General features: G+C 37.3%; 1 protein-coding gene across 1 annotated transcript in view; it reads right to left on the bottom strand.

Annotated features, from left to right (window-relative positions):
- RSRC1 (arginine and serine rich coiled-coil 1) overlaps window positions 1-18,667 on the bottom strand; it is a 173,479-nt gene that overhangs the window by 132,628 nt on the left and 22,184 nt on the right. Inside the window, exon 4 of the mRNA XM_074833870.1 lies at window positions 3,184-3,354. Within this exon, the coding sequence (XP_074689971.1) occupies window positions 3,184-3,354 (171 nt within the window). The remainder of the gene's footprint in view (window positions 1-3,183; window positions 3,355-18,667) is intronic.

The raw sequence follows: 18,667 nt of genomic DNA on the forward strand, positions 1-18,667 counted from the left end.
ATCTGGCCCTTGACGTGTCTTGGAGCACCTGTAAGGATCTATTCCAAACACAGAGATCAGAGGACTATTTTTATCTCTATGGATCCCCTGCTGTTGGAATTTCTGGAGAGGCTCTGTAGAATAATGTTACTTTTAGTGCTGATCTAGACACTATAGATTTAGAAATTCACTCACTTGGAGAGTCATCTACAACAGATTCCACAGTATGTCACATCCAAATGTACACCTGACAGTCATTTTTTGTCTCCATTCAGACTTTCTTTCTTCATACTTCAGAGAAAAAAGTGAACAAGTTGAAAAACCAGCACCACCATTGTGTTAGTTAAAGCAGAATATGCCAGGAGGAAAAATAAAATACTAATTTTTTTTCCTGTCCAAACTGGAGCCAACTTAAGAAAAAAAAAAAACCAAAACACATTTTGAGGAGGCATCACCGATCTCTACTGTCTCTCCGATGAAGACAGCTGATGGAGCAAATTGTTTTAGTGCCTCCTGGTCTATTCGAGCATTAAGTCAATGGGGTGAGCAGGGAAGTTCGGGCCAAGGCAGCGAACCGTTGTGCTGTGGCAGACCAGCACCAGTCACAGAATCTAAGACACTCGGCTGCAGAAACAAGCTATAATAAGAGTTATAATTCTAACCATACCCACAAAAGGGCATCTGACACCACTACAAGACAAAAACCCTAAATTATAACATATGCCCTCAAAAAATATCAGCAAAACCAACTTGCTACCTTCTGCTGACCACAGCCAACTACAAAAGGCCTTACAGTTACTGGAAAACAAAAAATTCTATCTTGGTGCTTTCCTCAGAAATGAGCATCACGACAGAACAAACGAACCATCAAATCTCCCTGCTGCAGCTGAAAACAAAGGGAAAAAAAATGCCAGAAGCCAATAGATTATCCAGGCAAAAGGTTCACTCAGTTTGTGCTGTACCATCCTCCCTCCTACACACCTATAAACTAAGGACAGGTAGGCTTCCTTGGTGAAGGATGTCTTCTTTTTCCCCATATGTTTCACCCACAAGGAAAATAAATACATAAATAAATGATACAGAGGGAAGAAAGCTGAGAGCTTGGGAGGCTCGAGGAAGCCTCATACAAAAACACAACTATAAAAGACCTTGCTTGGCCTCGTTTTCCTGGAGCACACACAAGGCAAAGAGAAACTACACTAACTCTTTTTTTCCTACACACATGCATTTAAGGAAAAGTGCAGGTCCCTAATTCACTCTCACTGGGATCTATAACAGAATATTCTGTAGACAAATAATCATGCAGTAATTGCAAATAGCAATTGCATCAAAGAGCTCTGTCTTCTCTCTGTATTCAAATATATTGCTTTGCAAAGCCTTTAACAAACAATAACGTGATGTTGATACAGTCTCAATCTTCGAAATGACAAATAACTGTAAAGGGAAAAAGCCTCTCAGATCCATATTCTCTGTACAGATATACTTTGATCACTATTTGATTAAACTGAAAAACATGTCGTCCCCCTTCAGAAAAGTTTATGAAGCAGAGATTATATCGACACCACCCTAGATATTTTGTAGTCTAATAATGCTCCAAGTAAGACACCCCTGTACAAAACCTACCAGTCAGTACCTGAGCTCAGAGGAAAGTGGACTGATGTCACAAAATGTTTCTATTATCAATTTGTACTCTTTGTCCTAACTACCTTGGAAATGACCCAAACAGGGCATTTTGTTTTCAAATTTAGCATAAGCAATTTTGTAAGTTGTCAAGATATAAAGCTAAATTGCTTGCTTCCAAAAAAATTCTGGGCACTTCTGTGTTCTTCCTACAGCTCTCTGATATCGACCGTCATTATAAAAGGACATGAAGTCAGGCAGTATGCTAACAGAGCGCTGCCGCACACTCCAACGTGATTTAAGATGTGCTTCTCCACAAAGTCCAGAAAACCTCTCACGCACCAAATGTTATGTGCTCAGTATGGATCCTTTCCCTACTTTTCTACTTCAATTAAAAAAAAAAAAATAATTTTGGCTGGAACATCCAAGCTTCTCCTCAAGTCTTCTAGAAGTATCAAAATATATTTGAACTTCAGGTAAATGGGTAAAAGGCATCTTGTTGTTGACTTATCAGATGTACTGCAAACATCTCAGGGGTTCTGTTTACACTGAACGCTACTGATTGCTGAAAACATTCGCAACAAGAAGAGATAAATATCCCCTGTGGTTTAGTAAAATGAGGAAAGTATCCCTTAAAATGAGTGGAAGACGCCACTCTTGAAGTTCCCAGCAGTACTACAAATAAGAAAAAACCATGCAAATAGCTAATCCTGGATATTTACATAATCAGTGCTATAACCATGGACATGGAGGTAATGATATCTGAGAGACACTGACTAACTAGTATCATCAAGCCGTAAAACCAGGGAGGTAACTGCGAGATACCTCCATGAAAGTGGGTGGAAGATGCTGCTCTAGAAATCCCCATTCAGCGTTTCAGTGGGAACCCACCAAAGGGAAATTAATGAGTGACACACCAGTGTCTTCCTTCTTGAAACCAATCCCATGAACAGGGAAAAGCTAAACATCACAGTAAAGGCTGTAGGAGATGAAGATGTATACAGGAGAGGTAATTACACAAATTGCCTTTTCTGAAATCTGTAAAAACAAGATCAACAATCCAAGTCATTTCAAGCAGAAATTAGGTTGACAGCAGGTGTTGAAAGGCAGAGTCTGTCACTCACCCATAGCAAGTGCTTCTGCTGAAACTGGACTTTGAGCCACAAAAGAAGCCCAATAGGAACTTCTGACAAGGGAGGAGGGCAAATGAACAGTGAAAACCATCTTTCCGAAGGAAACACTCTTTGTACTTTCCAATACTCCTCAAGTTTTCCTTAAATTGTGGTTATTATGTATTGGAAAAATATTTAGATTAATCAATTGAAGAAAGCTATTTAGCATATTTGCAAATCAAGGGGGGGGGGGGGGGGGGAAGAATAGTAAATTAAACCATCATTTAGTTTGAAATGTTGTCACATTCCAGAATTTTAAAATACTAAGAATCACACTATTCAAAGATTTTAAATCATTTCCACTTAGTTTATATAAAATATCATGTACTATCAAGCAAACTGATGAGAGAAAAGAAAAACAACACTAAATCGTTCCCTGTTTTTATTATACATTGTTTGTCATTTCACTTACCCATGCTTCGTGCCATATATCTCCTTTTCTTTTCCTTTGCCCTTCTCTTTTATTTTTTCTTTCTCTCTGCCTTTACGCCGCTCTCTTTCACGAGACCCGCTATGAGTTCTCCTATGACTGGATCTTTCACTACTTCGACTATAAGAACGTTGACGAGGTCTTGATCGTGATCTACACAAAATCCATAGTATTAAAATTTAGCAGTCATACATTTTTCACTGTCACTGTATGTTAGATTTGTTATATAATCCAACTATTTTAAACACATTTTTAAATCATTCAGTAATTTAATACTTTTAAACAAAAACCTGCCAATTTATCAAAAGAAAAGTGAAAAATAAAGCATTGCTTCTACTCTCAAGGAAGAATGCAAAATAAATTAAACCACACTACTTAGCATTCACCCATTAACAAAGTAATCTGGTATTACCACAGTAATCTTTGGAGCTATTGAAGAAAGAAAGGAAGGAAATTTTTTCCTGAACATTAAACTTTCAATTCTTAAGTTCTCATCAATTTAGCTTGGCAAATAAACAAAGAATTTACACCTGCTATTAAGTGCTTGTATTTACATATTAAATACATTACTATTAATAACAATTTTCCAACAAAAACCTGGAAAACCAGAAGTGACATGTTCAAACCCCCATCTTTAGCCTGTAGAGCTGACACTTGAACACAGCTTCTCAATATCAAATTCAGATTTGAAACACACTTTGCAGAAAACCTATAAAAAGGCCAAGCCTACAGGCCCAATAATGCGAGAAACTGCACACAGGTGCAAGGGTTTGTGCACATATTTGGTTCTTTGTTACAAGTTCCTACACAGCTATAGGATACTCTGTTCTCAATCATGTTATCCATTCCTCTGTAATAAATGTGTGTTGTTACTGATATACTTGAATGAAAAAAGATCAAGAAGTATTACAATGTGACTGTTTCTATACATATCCAAAAAAACTTTTCATTACTCCTGAATTTTGTAGACAATTTTCTAAATCTTAGTTTATGATTTATCAGGTATCAATACATCTCTTCTGGGGTACACAAGAAGCTATAGACAATGAACATTTAGGAAAACAGCAGTTCAAGTTTGCATTAGTTTCTATTACAACGTACATCTTCATAAAAGTTCTGATGGCACCTCATTGAAAAGTTTCATTAAGTACTGAGAGGGTTGGGGGGGGAAGGGCATTTTTTAAAACAGTATAAAAAATTTATTTAGCACCACTTGGAGTGCAAAACTCCAAAGGCCTTTAAAAGCAAAATCACATAGAAAAGCTCACTCAATTTAAAAGGCAACAACTGTTTAATAAAACTCAACAATAGAATAAGCAAAAGAAAATACTACATCCAGATGAAGCTATAAATTACATTTAGGATGAATGTTGCTATTGAGTCTGGAATTTGTCCAGCGTCCTGGGGTTAACATACCTATTCTTGCCACGGAGCCTTTCAGACTAGCACAAGAGGTCAGAGCCTCAGTTTTACGTTTCATTCAGCAGATGGCATCTCTTGCAACACAATATCTCCTATTATCAGGCACACTATTAGCACTAATACAATAGATCAAATTACCACTTAAGTGGCGTATTATGAACTAGAGAACATTTTCTGTCTCAAAATGGCTTCTTATTATGTCATCACAAATTAAAAAGCATCCATCCATTCTTTAGTCCTCAGGTAGAGGAAGTTTTGACCTAAAAAAGTATCCGGGATATTAGATCTATTTTTTGGTTGGCACAAAGACACTGGTTTTACACGCACCATGATGAGGCACGCACAGATTTACAGACCCCTGTCCTACAGATATTCACTATTCAGAGCTAACCATGATTTCTGAGAACTCTGCAGGCAAGATGCAAAGTCAGAAACAGTTAAAAAAAAAAATAAACCAAAAAAAGCCCTATAGTAACACAAATCACCTTCATTTGATGCAAGGCCTCTCCTTACTTAAGGGTGTAGAGTCCTTCAAACAGAAATAACTGAGGAATCTAAAATATTTATTGCTAGAGCGCTTTCTTTCTCAGCTCAAATTTGAGCTTGATTTCACATCCACCTTTTACAGGTGCAAATAACAGCAAATTCAGTGCAGATTAGCTGGATGCTCAAATCCTAGATTTCTGTTCACTCACGTGTCTAGGTAGAACAAATGGCAGGTATCATTTGTATACAGAAAAACAGCTTTTAAAAATTAAAAGTAGACTTGTATCAAATTTGGAATAATGACAGCACTGACAAACTGAAGCTGTCACTGTTCTTTCATTTGTAATCTTTTGCACCCACAAAATTCATGAGCCTGGAGTGATCCCTAATCATTGTTTATCCTGTAAGGGTTTACAGTTATAGAAAATAGCTGATACAGCTTGTGTTCCCTGTCCCAGTCACGCAGGTGAGGCAGGCAGATGACTATCAACGGGATATTACAGTGAAGATCTTAACAAAAATGTTAAGTTCTACTCCACAGAAGCCATCTCTGCAGGACACATTAGTTCAGTCAATTCTTCAATTATCAGAGCAGTTGATCTGGGCTGTAGATCAGCCCAGAGCACAGATGCAGACAATCCAGAATTGGCTTCACGCAGAGCCAACTTCGGTTTGGTCAGACTTGTTAGCTCAGATAACAAGTTAGCACAGGCAGAAGGGTCTTTGGGGCAGCTCAGTGTCAAGTCTGGCTGGCTCCGTGGGCTGCAGACCCCCAGCCTAACCCAACCTGACTGCGATGCCCTATTTCAGGGGATCTATAGAGAAAAGAGTGGAGGAAAAGTGCTGCAAAGCAGATCTAGTGTATTCCGCTGCGCCTGAATCAACTTGCAGGCTCTCTGATAACGTTTGTTCTCCAGTGGCTAAGCTGTACACAGGGTTTATCTGCACGGTGCAGGACAGAGCAGCCAAGACAGGAGTGCTGAGGGATAGACACCAGCACACCCCAACACGGCCTCTTGATGTAGCGCCGGGCAAACACCAGCCACGTGGACCTGTGATGGATCCGCAGAGACAGCCTCACCTCCTCCAAAGATGAGTTTTCCTGGGGTTTCCATCATTACACAAAGTTCTTGGAAAATATTGAACATTTCACTATTTTCCCTTGATGCTGCAGCACTACAGTGCTCCCAAAGAAAACGAACTCTGCTTGCTAAGTTAATTGTATTTATTTATATTGATTGCAAACAGTCTTGCTAAAGCACAGATCAAGCAACACAGCTCCAGAAATACAGAAAGATTACAGCCACAAATAGGGGTGAAGTAAATAAGGAAAACTGAGGCAAAGAAAAAAGGAACAGTCGAACATTAACACTCCCTTCAATTCCTGAATGCTGGTGAAATTTAGATTCCGTTAATCATTTTTAAACTGGGGTAACGACTGCGTTTCCAATGATGTACAGCAATGAGTATTTCTGAAAAAGCTTGTCTTGCATTAACGTTTCTCCTTCACAATCTATCCAAACCCATAGTAACAAAGGATTATTAGACAAGCCACTAGGCAACCATGAAACACAGTTCCATTAACAAATTTAAGCTGAATCTCAATTCTTGTTTAAGTCTTGTACTAGTCTGAAAAAAAAAAAATCTTAGGGACTTCTCACAAAAGTAGACACACGAAAATTTTAAAATTTATTTGCTTAACTAAGTAACAGCTTAGTATATTATGAATTAAGACACATTATGTCATTTTTACCACATTTTGATGAAACGAAGCACAAAGACTGAATACTTTAAGATAACAGACATAAATTGGCAAAAATAACAAACTTGGCAGTATAATTCCCTAGAACAATTTAATCTTACATGATAAGAGAAGTTCTGCCAGCAATACATCCAAAACTGAACCGAAATTAACAGGAAGCCAGCAATAAACCATATAAGAACTGCTGAGCTTAAGCAGGTAAGACCACAATCTTCTTGATCTCTGCTAGTGTGTGCACTCTTAGAGCTCTCAGTTTCTATGAAGTGCCATAAGAAATGATGATTAGCAGTGATTGAAGCAAAAGCTGCAATTATACCTTCTAGAATGCATGAAACTGTACCCACTTTGTCCATGAAAATGGACAAGCACTGAAATGCGGTGGGACTCTGCAGTGAAAGTCTCGCAGGAACGAGTGGGAACTGCAAAACACTTAGGAAATAAAAAGGCAACGGTTTTTGCCTACAAACAGGTTATCCCTGCATTCATCAAAAAACAAATAACCCAAATAGCTTTCTCCACTTAATTTTTACGCTGTTTCTCTTCTTTTAAAGAAGGAGGTAACATTCAATCTCTAACATCCACTTTTCTGTGGCAACTGCAGAACTTGAACAGTGAAACCTCAGAAATTTAGATCATGCCTTGACAACTTCAGGTAAGGCTGCTGACCTTTCTCTAATACATCATGGCTGCAGGTAATTAAAAAATTAAGATCAAGACCAACAGGAAAAATGATGCTTCAAATTACCTCAAATACGCTCCGTATTTAGCAGTATCATCCCCCAGCAGCACAGGCTGGGTTCATGAGGCAGAGCCTCTCTGTAATGGCAGATGAGCAAGGGCTGACCTCAAACCAATATCAGCACCTTCACTGGGCCAGGCTTAAGCACCTGAAAAGCTGCACTTCATGCTGCAGAACTTCATTTCACAACATGTTACCATTTTAGTAAGAGAGCTGTCTTTTTTCTTTGCCTATAAGCCCAAAATCCTGAAATATTTGTTTTAAGAACGCTTTATGCAAACTTCCCTAAGGCCTATATTAAATCCAAAATACACAATAGGCTCTCGACAGGGGAAGATAGTTTCATAAAGTGAAAATTAACATATACTAGATTTGCTACTCAGTGTATAACAAGCTGTGGTACATTTCCATTTGTAGCATGAATGAGTTCACCTATATGTTACTATGAATTACTATTAAATTATCTTGCAATATATACAGAACAGGAGATAATGATACAACTTCATGAAACAGAGCTACAAGAAGTCATCTGTGCTAAGAATTCATCAGTAAACAGGAACAAAAGTCCACAGATCAAGCAGAGAATAAAGATTTTCTATTTTATTACTGTTGAAAAATAAAAACAATCCCGATTATTCATATTAAAGCAAGTCCCAAAGAGTTCAAATCATAGAACTACTGGAGAAAAAAAACCCACCAAGCTGGAGAATAGACTGCCAGCATGTACACCCCCTTCCCCCCAAACCAACACACACAAAACACCCACCCACCATGCCAAAGGTTAAGTCATTTAGTCAAGTTCAAAGATCTTCAAAGAGTTCTTAGATCCAGATAAGCCCATATGTTACCAAAATTCTGTGAAAAGCTATTACTTTCCAATCTGCTTTTCATGTCTAAGTTACAGAACACACAGATGCTTGGCATCACTCAGTATCCCTAAATTCTCACACCAGATAATCAAGGCTCACCAATAACTTTCCTATCTAAAATCCTAAGAAATGTCTTTATTCCATCAACACTTAGTCCACTTGTAAAAATTGAAAGTATCCATAAAAGCCCATTCAGTTACTGCACAATAAGTGTTAATTTGCTAATTTCTTCACAGGTAATCAATTAAAATGTAAAATATTGGATAAAATTAGTTGCACTAAATTTAACAGCTGCTCCATAAGCATAATTAGTTTCACAAGGGCCATATGTATTCTGAACAGAGACAGAGTTGAAACAAATAAGCAGATTTTAAAACAAGTTTGAGGAAATCTGCATTTAATTAGCAGGTGGGCACTACAACTGCATAATGTTTTTATACATTTATATTTATGAAGTGACAGAAGATCTAAAGGCTTTTTAAAATGGCGTTTATTGTTTGAATGGGAACTGTTTTGCTGCATGCTAAAGTGATTTAAATCCTTATAGCTCTGCTTTGAAAAAATCATAAATGGTGAAAGAAAACATGTGGAAAACTGTAAAACTAGAAAGAATTTGCGACAAAAAGCAGATACACATACCATAACCAAAAGGAAACTACACTTAATTAAATGTACACTACATCTGGAATATCAGCCTAATAAAACGTGAAACTATTAATTTTCATTGTTCTAAAGGAAATGAGGTCAGTGTCGTTTAGTATTTCCCCAATTATATTGCACTAAAGCATTGAACTATATCTTATAGGTACAATCTAATCTTTTCAAAACACTACAATTTGAAAACAGTCACTGACATAGACTTTTTTTAAATGGAAAGAGGGATTAGAGCACAAAACCAAGACAGCTCAAACAGAAGAAAACAAACGCTCTTTCAGTAAAGGTAAGTTTTGGAAAAAATAAGCTATTTTGTTGGCAAACAGCAACCACTACCCCAATGAAAGATTCCGAGATGTTGAGTTCTTCCCTGGCATTCTTCTAAGTATCTCTCAGCTGATACAATTCTTATTAGATTATTATTAGCTCAACAGCCACAAACAAAACCCAACAAATTCATGCCTTTTTAATACTTTAGCAATAAATCAAAAGTCTGGGAAAGAACAATGAAACACAACTGCATTGCATCAAACCTGGATATTCATATTGGTCATAAAGACACGGTGCAAACACACAACTAATTGCAGCAAAATTACATGTTCTCTTTCAAAGCATATTAAGAGAAAGTTTCTTGTTTAACTCAACTTCACTACCAGGAAAAAAAATCATGGTACAAGTTCTTGGGGAAGGCAAAATAATTTCAAGCATCCAATGCAATTGTTCAGAGTGTAGATATTATTCATACTACATATATATTTTTTATGCCAACATGGCTACCTCTGTAAAACATTTCAGGTCACTATTAGTTTGCAATTTTAAAATGCATGCATTTGAGGAAGTTAAATATAGATAATATGTACGATAATATGGTTTGTTTATTTATTGTGAAATAGAAGGTGAGTGAAAATGAAACTAGGCAGAAGTAGAGTCAGCTTTTAAGTCTGAAATGAGACTGGTGCTAAGAGGAAAAATAAATTGTTTCAAGCCAGCAGTTTAGATAGTTGATAAGTGACAAAATAGAGGGATATTAAAGATAGTAACAAAATCATCCATAGTGCCAGAGAAAAGCAAGAGAAACTATAACCAATAACTGGGATAATCACGACCCTTGTTTGCAGAACTGAGAAAAAGGATTCACCAAATATAGGCATCAACTTAGATCAGCAATAAACAATTCTCCACCTATAAATTACGTTAATTACATAATCAAACATTTGAGGCAATAATACTCAAAATTCCAGTAAGCTGTAATCAAAGTAGTTACTGAAAACTTGGCATGAACAGTACAGAAATGCAGCTGGACGGAAGAACAGATAGAGAAGATGCTACTTTAAGTGTTGTTTATTCTCCAGCAGTCTGTTTGTTACAAATCTAGTTCTCCAGACTACAACCTTCTGGTCTACCTCTTCCCACTTCCAAGGAAGATTAAAGTGCCTTCTTTGCCACAATGCCTTGACTATCCCACCAAGACTCTGCTTACAGTAGCTGACAGACTCTAGATCAGTGCTGGCAATGGCAGCATGTCTCTGGTTCAGCACACAGAGGTGTTGGAAAACCTACAGCAGATCAACAAAGGGGTGAAAAAGAACCAACTCCAGAAATACAGGAAGTCTACTTAAGCTGAGCTTTTGTGTCAGCAGTCCTTTGCTCAGACTTGTTTCCCGTGGAGTTTGGGCAGAACTCCTTGCCTAAGCAAGGAGTGACAGAAGAGACGCTGACTACGGCCCTACCAGCTGCAGGAGCACTTCCACAAAAGCCTTCATGGGAAAATAAAACCAGAAAACAGACTTTACTAAGTATTACCTGAAAACCAGAACTATAAATCATAGATTAACTGCTATTCAAGCATGGAGATAAACCATTTGGTTTGGTTGATGTGCTTTTACAAAATGCCTAACAAAGCTTGGTACACTAACCCTATGTAACTATAATTTGCTTCCTTCACCAAATGGCTCACTTGAGCATTTCCCCGCGTGCAGAAGCATGATCTGCTTGAGACGGCCAGATGCACATTACAGATATGTATGTAAGTACATAAACTAACTGCAGCGTTATTGGATACACATTATTTTTCGTTCGGCACAGAAAACTATATACACTGTTTTTCAACAGGCTTTACACAGAGGCAGGATTGTGGGAGCAGCTGTGGCCAAAGTAAGTGTAATGAAGTGTGCTGGCTGGGATTTGGGAGGGGAGAACAGCTGTGTGAACAGCTCCCACAGATCTACTGGAATTGCGAGCTGTTCCACTCCATTAGCGATGGCAGGAGGGGATTCTCTCCCCAGTTTAGTCCTTTAGCTTACACAGAGGTCACTAATTGCCCTAGATATAACTGCTCCAAAGGAGCTGAGGATCTTGGGCCACATCTTTATCAGGGGGAAATGCATTGCATCATTCATTGTCCTTGTTAATCTCAGTGAAGACTCTGAACTGCCTCTCTTTGCTAAGATTTCACCTCAAATTAGGACCATCAGTTTAAGAACACATCTGGTATTACATTAAGTGAATTTCTCTCACATCTTTCTTTTGAGACTGCCTCAAAACACAACTTTTTTCAAACTCTACATTCATGTAGCCATCTCATGACCGAGCAGAAAAAGCTAGAATTTAATTCTAATGACCTTTAGGTAATAAAATAACAAAGAAACAGAAGTTAGTACACTGTCCTGGCTATTAAATAAACTAAGAAAAAAGCCACCCCTCTGATTCCCCTTCCGTTCTCATTCAAAGCAGTTCTAGCCGTCTTGAAGTTCTAGACTTCAAGGGCATAAAGCCACATACACCCACACAAATGTCTGCAGTACCCAGCTTGACATACACTATATATAAACTTCCATATGAAACGAAAGTTAAGGTTGATAAGAGAAGTAATTATTAATTCCAGTAATCTGTTAATAAAACAAAAAAAAAGCTCAAGCGAGTTGAGGATGTCCACCTTGTCTTCTGCTCATACAAGAATTTAAGAGCTACTCAACCACAAGGTGAAGCAAAAGCAAAACAGTTGTTAGTTTGCCACACAAAGATATCAGCAAGAAGAACTCCTTCCCTTCTCCTAACGGAATTCCAAAACTGCCACTGCTTTGGTTGAAGAAAAAGCAACCAGAAAAAAAAAAAAAAATGGGCTGTATGAAACTTCTGTTCCTTTAGATTGTCTTTCCTACAGGATTATACATTTTACATATTTTTTTTACGTTCTTTAAAAAGAAAGAATGGGAAAACTTGAATTCTACATGAATAAGATAACATATGCTATTAGCAAGTAAAACCATCAGACTTTGTAATTAATTTATACATACACATGCAGTTATTCTATTCTTGATACAGCTGGAATCTATTTTAAAAAACAAGGGTCCAGCTTACTTTCAGGACTCTCAATAAATACACCAGATTAGTCATTCCTGCATCATGCAGGCATTAGTGACTCTGCATCTGCTATGACAGGAAGATCTGGATGCATCACACAGCACTGAAAAGGCTCAAATTAATTTTCCAGATGGAATCACTATCCAGGTAATTATTTGTTGTAAATTTGACACCACCTCCAATATTATGTTAAAATGTTAAGGAACATAAGTGAGATTTCAAGGTTGACTTTTTCACTTCCCTGCTGCCTCTGAGAAGTTCAAATTAGTTCTAGGTATCTGCTACTCTTCTGTCTCTCTTTGACAAGATCACCGGTTTATTTTTTGTGATTGTAAAAGATTGAGGTCCCAATCGTGGTTCAAGCTTAAAACTGTTATAACATTTCTGTATACTTAGATCCACAATGAGGTATCAGACAGCTGAATTAAATTACCTAAACAGATGCTTGAAATCAACTTACACCATGGGACAGTAACTGTTCTCATAAACTGAAAAAAAACAAAAACAAAATCAACCAAAAAAACCCCCCTAACCCAGAGTATTACAGCACCATTGCTGTCAACACGAGGCACTCAGACCGTACCACCAGCACGGATCCAAAACTGTACCAACAGAAAAAAAAAAAACCATCTCAGCATTTCTCATTCTTCAACACTGCAGCAAGTTGCAGTACCACTTAAAAAGCAAAAAAAAAAATCTCTGCTTAAAGACAAGATTAAAGCATATGCTTGTCCTTAAAAGACTGAAACTATTGAGACAGACTCAATTCACATGATGAACAGAGGTCTCAAATGATGCTTTGGAAATAATACGTGGATGAAAAGCCGTGTGTCTACTTCTACTTGACTGGTAACAAATTAAACCATTACTCTGTGCTCACAATTAAGAAAAATGAAAACTTTTTCCATAATTCAGTGATAATAAGATATTTTAGGTTTACATTTTACAAGATGTAAAAAGTTTGAGGTATTCTACCTATACTTTTTACCACAATAGATTTATGAGGCATATAGAAAGACTTCTAGAATACCATCTTGTTTTCCCAAATTAAAAAAAAGAAACAACAACATATTTAATGAAAATAGCCATAACTCAACTCTAGGATCAAGTCTTTGAAAATTAAGTCATAAAAGGGCTGTGGAAACTCCTGAAGCACACACACAAAAAAGGAAAAACATCACACAATACTATCAAAATCTTTTGAAGACACAACATAAACAGTTTGGATATTGTATTACTATTTTCTAATACACATTCTACAAGTGCAAGTTAGATGCATCTTACTTTAGTAGTTCGTATTTTACAAACACAAAGTAGATAGAGGAAAACATGGTCTTTTTTAGTATACTCCTAGATGAATACTGAATGGCTTATTTGCTGGAGACTGATGAAGAATACATAGCTGACAGGCTTATCAGCTGCAAAATCTACTTTACTGGAAGTTATCACCTATAACCCTCTTGTGTCTTTCCCAAACCTCAACAATAATGACTAATTAAAAACTCCAAGTAAGGGAGGGGAGAAACTCTGAAAATTTCACTTCGTTTTCTAAAACAAAAGTGTTTTCATCATGGAACCTGCAATTGTTACATAAAATACTGTAAAATAAAATGTACCAAAAAGAGAAGCAACAAAATTTAGATTGTTTTAATAAAATACAAAAGCAACAAAACTACTTAATTATTATACTTCAAAATGTATTATGACTGTTCTGATCAATTGATGATACTGGTCACAAATTAATTTATATTAATCCCAATTTAAATGGGTAATAAAGATCAATTGTGACTTGTGCATACCTATGCCTTGGTTTTAAAAAGATTCTCAGTTTTACCACAGAATTTTCTTCTAAGTTTTGCTTTTTGTTTAAAACATAAAATCACAAAACCTCAGAAAACCACAGCAAAAACATGAAATAATCCCAGACCAGCATCGCATGCCCCTCCTGTGAACCTGCAAGAAGCCTGCACAGCAGCTATTATGTACTACACTCATCTCAATAAGGCAAGAATGAAAATGTAAACTGTATTACTTCCATCACTGAGAATATTATCAAAATTATGCAGTTAAGCCAACACCAAAAATAAAACACTACCTATTGTGTCCCTCAAAGCCTTCAACAATTCTCTTCCCAACAGCTACATCACGACTCCCAGAATATTAACAGCATTATGGGGAAGTTGGAGGGGAGGGAATGGGAACATCATGAGATTTCAGAACTGAAAGGTGTAACAACGTTAATATTAAGGTAACAACGTACTAAGGAATGAAAACCTGCTACTACCCCTCCACCACCTTCAGGTGCCTCTTCAGCAGCCACTGATGTCCCCGTGCCTACAGTGACATCGCTCGCTGCCTGCGGGTCACTGTACTGGCAGACTGTTGTGTGTTTTTCATGTCTCTCCAACTTTGTATTTTCCCCACACATATTGTTTCCTGCTGCTAATCAAAATACCAAGTCTTTGGGGCTGAAATTCTACTTTGAATACTCATCGCTACCGCAGACAGCACACTAAGGGCTTGATTCCTGTCTGACACTTCCCTATTATAAGTAACATAAGGGTATGTTGACTAACCACAGGCAATCAAGATATTACCATTCCTCGGATGAGATGATATCATCTCTAACCATCTATTGTACTTCACAGCTGCAACGTACTAGAAACTTGATAACTTTGGTTACCAAGCTTCAGTTTTGTAAGATGCGCCGATCTTGTGATCGTATCAGCTTACTGTAAGATATGTTCTGCAATAAGGTCAAGACTTCATTGTATTATTCAGATCATTCGATCTTTTTAATTTAGCTGACGCATGGGAATACTCCATAATTCAGATACTTTACCACAGTCTTCAGGAAAGCTTCCATCAGAATACTCGAGATCTTACTTTCTCCTGTTGCCTGATCTGCAACATTCAGACTTCTAATGCTCCTTTCAGGCTGGGGTGAGTAACAACACACCCTAATTATCACCCCTCTGAGTAAGCAGCTCCACTGACTTGGACTTAACATCAGAGTTGCAATCTAATGTGCTTTTGCAGTCTGTGGCTAGAAATCTGTTGATATACTCTGATTTTAGCAAATACTTGCTCACTGGGTCTAGTCAATAGGACAATCAAAGGTGTAAGGTGTGTGGCTGTGCAGGTATTTTGTTTTTATCCTGGCAATCAGATCCAGCTAAGGACCCCATCGGATCAGGTCGCTGGTTTTCTCCTCAGGGAGCAGCTGAGCCCTACAACAGCACCGATACACACGCCCTCCTTTCCTTGTGTTCACGTTGATCCTACTACCTACCTTGTTTTGATTTACAATCTTTTCACAGTAAATTTAACAGTAGACTGGAATCATGAAAAAGAAAAAAAAAAAGGACCCTTATATTCTGATTTGATAGTTAAAATTCTTGATATTGGAGACTTAAGGAAGAATAACCAGCTGACTTAAATTAATAATGGAGAACTAGCAGAAAATAATTTAAATTGAAGGCTTGCTTGAAATTCGCCTACATTTCCCATTTCTTGGGCATATTTTCTCTTTGCTCTTCCAATGCCCTATCCAGCAGCTGTTGTTTGCCTACCCACTGGAAAATAAAATACAATGTAATGTTATGAACAAAAAAACATGTAAATTTTCAGTATATACACATTTTTGAGGAATGGACAGTTTTCCAAAAAAACTCTCTGAACTTTTCACAGACAAACGAAGCAAAAGACTGAGGGCAAGAATTAGCATTAGCAACTTTTTGCTTGTTTGTTCTATCCTTTGATTGCTCTATCATTTATTTATAAGTTGTAGCATATAGCACAACACTCAGGATGGAGCAGAAGCAGCAGCAGTGGGAAAGAATACCATTTGGCCATTTTCAACTCATTTTCAAAGGGGGGAAAAAAAACCAACAAAAACCAAGAGTTATTTAACATTCCCTAATTCAAATCTCAAGGAAAGCAAAATGATATTGATTCCTTGGCAACAAGTCTATCCTTGACTGGACCACTTGGCCTCAGGGGGTCTCCAGCCAAGGCAAAGCAAAGGAGTTGAGCTACGAGTAACGCAGGACGCAGACTGGCATAGCCCACAGTGCCACTTCCAGGAGTCATAGCTGAAGAGGGGCATGACATTTGCTAGATTGATCTGATTACTCTAACTTGTGGGAAGGGCACGACTAATTTGCTCAGTGTGTGAAATTTGATTATTTTTTTTTTTACTGCTTGAAAAATATGAGATTTTCTCTTCTCTGGTTTAGTAGAAGAGTTAGGTCCAGGTATCACCTCACCAGAAAGGGAACAGCTCTACCTAAAATAAAACCAAGTTATTTATTAAATTATTTTGTAACATGCATTTTAAAATACGCTAAAAAAGATTTCTAAAATCTTGACAAACGATCCTTTCCAACGTATTTTCTTGGTTTGTAGTCCTCAGCTGCCATAACAGTACAATCTTTAATTGTACACCATATATTTGTTAGAGGACAAAGCATCTTTAAACTGTTAAAATACAGTGCATTAAAGAGTTCACAAAAGATTAATGACTTCTAGCTAGCAAAAATTGCATTTTGTTAGTCAATAATTAGATACAAGTTTATAAACTGCACATCAATGAAAACAGGTCAGTCATTTTCTCCCAACACACAGAAAAAAAAAAGTTATCTAGATGACGTTTGCTGTGACTTTCACGTGGCATAACGCTATTTACCAGTGCCCCGATGTTGGGTAGTCTGCAGAGAAATAGCACAACATCAGTACAGGGTAGTAAATTCAAGTCACACTAGAAAAGATGACTGCTTTAAGACAGAGAAAAGTCCAGAGGAATGGGAAGCACTGGCCAAAGCTGCTCACTGTTTCAGAGCATGCTGAAGGCCCCTGACAGCACCGCTCTAACAAAGCCCCGGCGAACACGAGCTGATCTTCCAAAGCAAATCCCAAAAGGTCGGCAGAAGGGGCCTCCTGCCTTCAGCGAGGAGGACATTTGGTACCAGGAGAGGCTTTATAGGGCAAGGTTGGCGACTGGGGTCCACTCCAAACCCCAAACTCAACACAGACGTGTTGATGTTGAAATTTGGTAATTACATAAATTTCAAGTTCTTGCTGTGAACAGTTCTAGAACTACCATGACAGCTATACTTACACGATTCCCATTGCACTGCTACATTACATCACCGAAAAATTTACTCACCAGTAGTTACAATTTTGACTAACACCAGAGTTTCCAATACAACCAATTGGAAAGTTCAAAGGCAGATTAAAACTGCCGCTCCACTCTAAAATGTATTTCCAAGTAACAGTTTTGATAATCTACAGAGCAGCATTTCCATTACCACATATTTGACGGGACTTCAAAAAATAAAATTTCAATAAGAAAGGCTATTTGTATTTTATATAGTTTTTCTGTGTTGAATATTTGTTCACAGAAGTGATCTCTTCTCGAAGATTACCATTATAAACATCTCCAAATTAAAACTACTTTAAAAAATTGAAAAAATTCTGCAGCTTTCCTTAAGGATTAGTTTATATTTTAGTTTATGCTACCACAATTCACTTGCTTTAGCCCCTTATCTGTTATCTGAACTAATATTTCATGAATAAGTGACATTTTTTTTCTTTTTTAAAATGAGTATTTTCAAGCAACGTTACACTTTAACCATAATCTGAACAATTATTTTTTAAACTTATGTTTTAACATTAAATGACTAGAACTACATTTTTTCGTAGCAAAAATGGCAAAGCTGACCTTTATTTTATTAGCCTACAATTTGCTCACCAGTGTTTTCTTAAGCTATATGAATGGCTTATGTACGCTGACAACATCCCACAGATGGTTATGATTATGTTCAACAGGACAACGCACTCACTGAAAACTTTCACAGACGCTTACCTAATGGGATGTCACATTAAATCTGACACGGTCAGATAAAATAACTACATACTAATTATAACATCTCAAAACGGTCATTTTCAAACGATAGTCACAACATTTCTAACGTAATTATTGACAGAACCGGTGCACTAACATTCACGTAAGAATGAGTTTTTAAACAAGCGTGATTATTACATAGCTTGCTTCTGCCAGAAGATGTCCTTGAATATACAGAGCTGTCAACATCTTGGAAATAGATGCCCCTAACTACCAAACTCTGGTAAACGTCAGAATTCGATTTGACTACTACTTGCTTCCTCTCT

The sequence above is a fragment of the Strix aluco genome, chromosome 9, assembly GCF_031877795.1.
Source record: "Strix aluco isolate bStrAlu1 chromosome 9, bStrAlu1.hap1, whole genome shotgun sequence".
Classification (NCBI taxonomy): domain Eukaryota; kingdom Metazoa; phylum Chordata; class Aves; order Strigiformes; family Strigidae; genus Strix; species Strix aluco.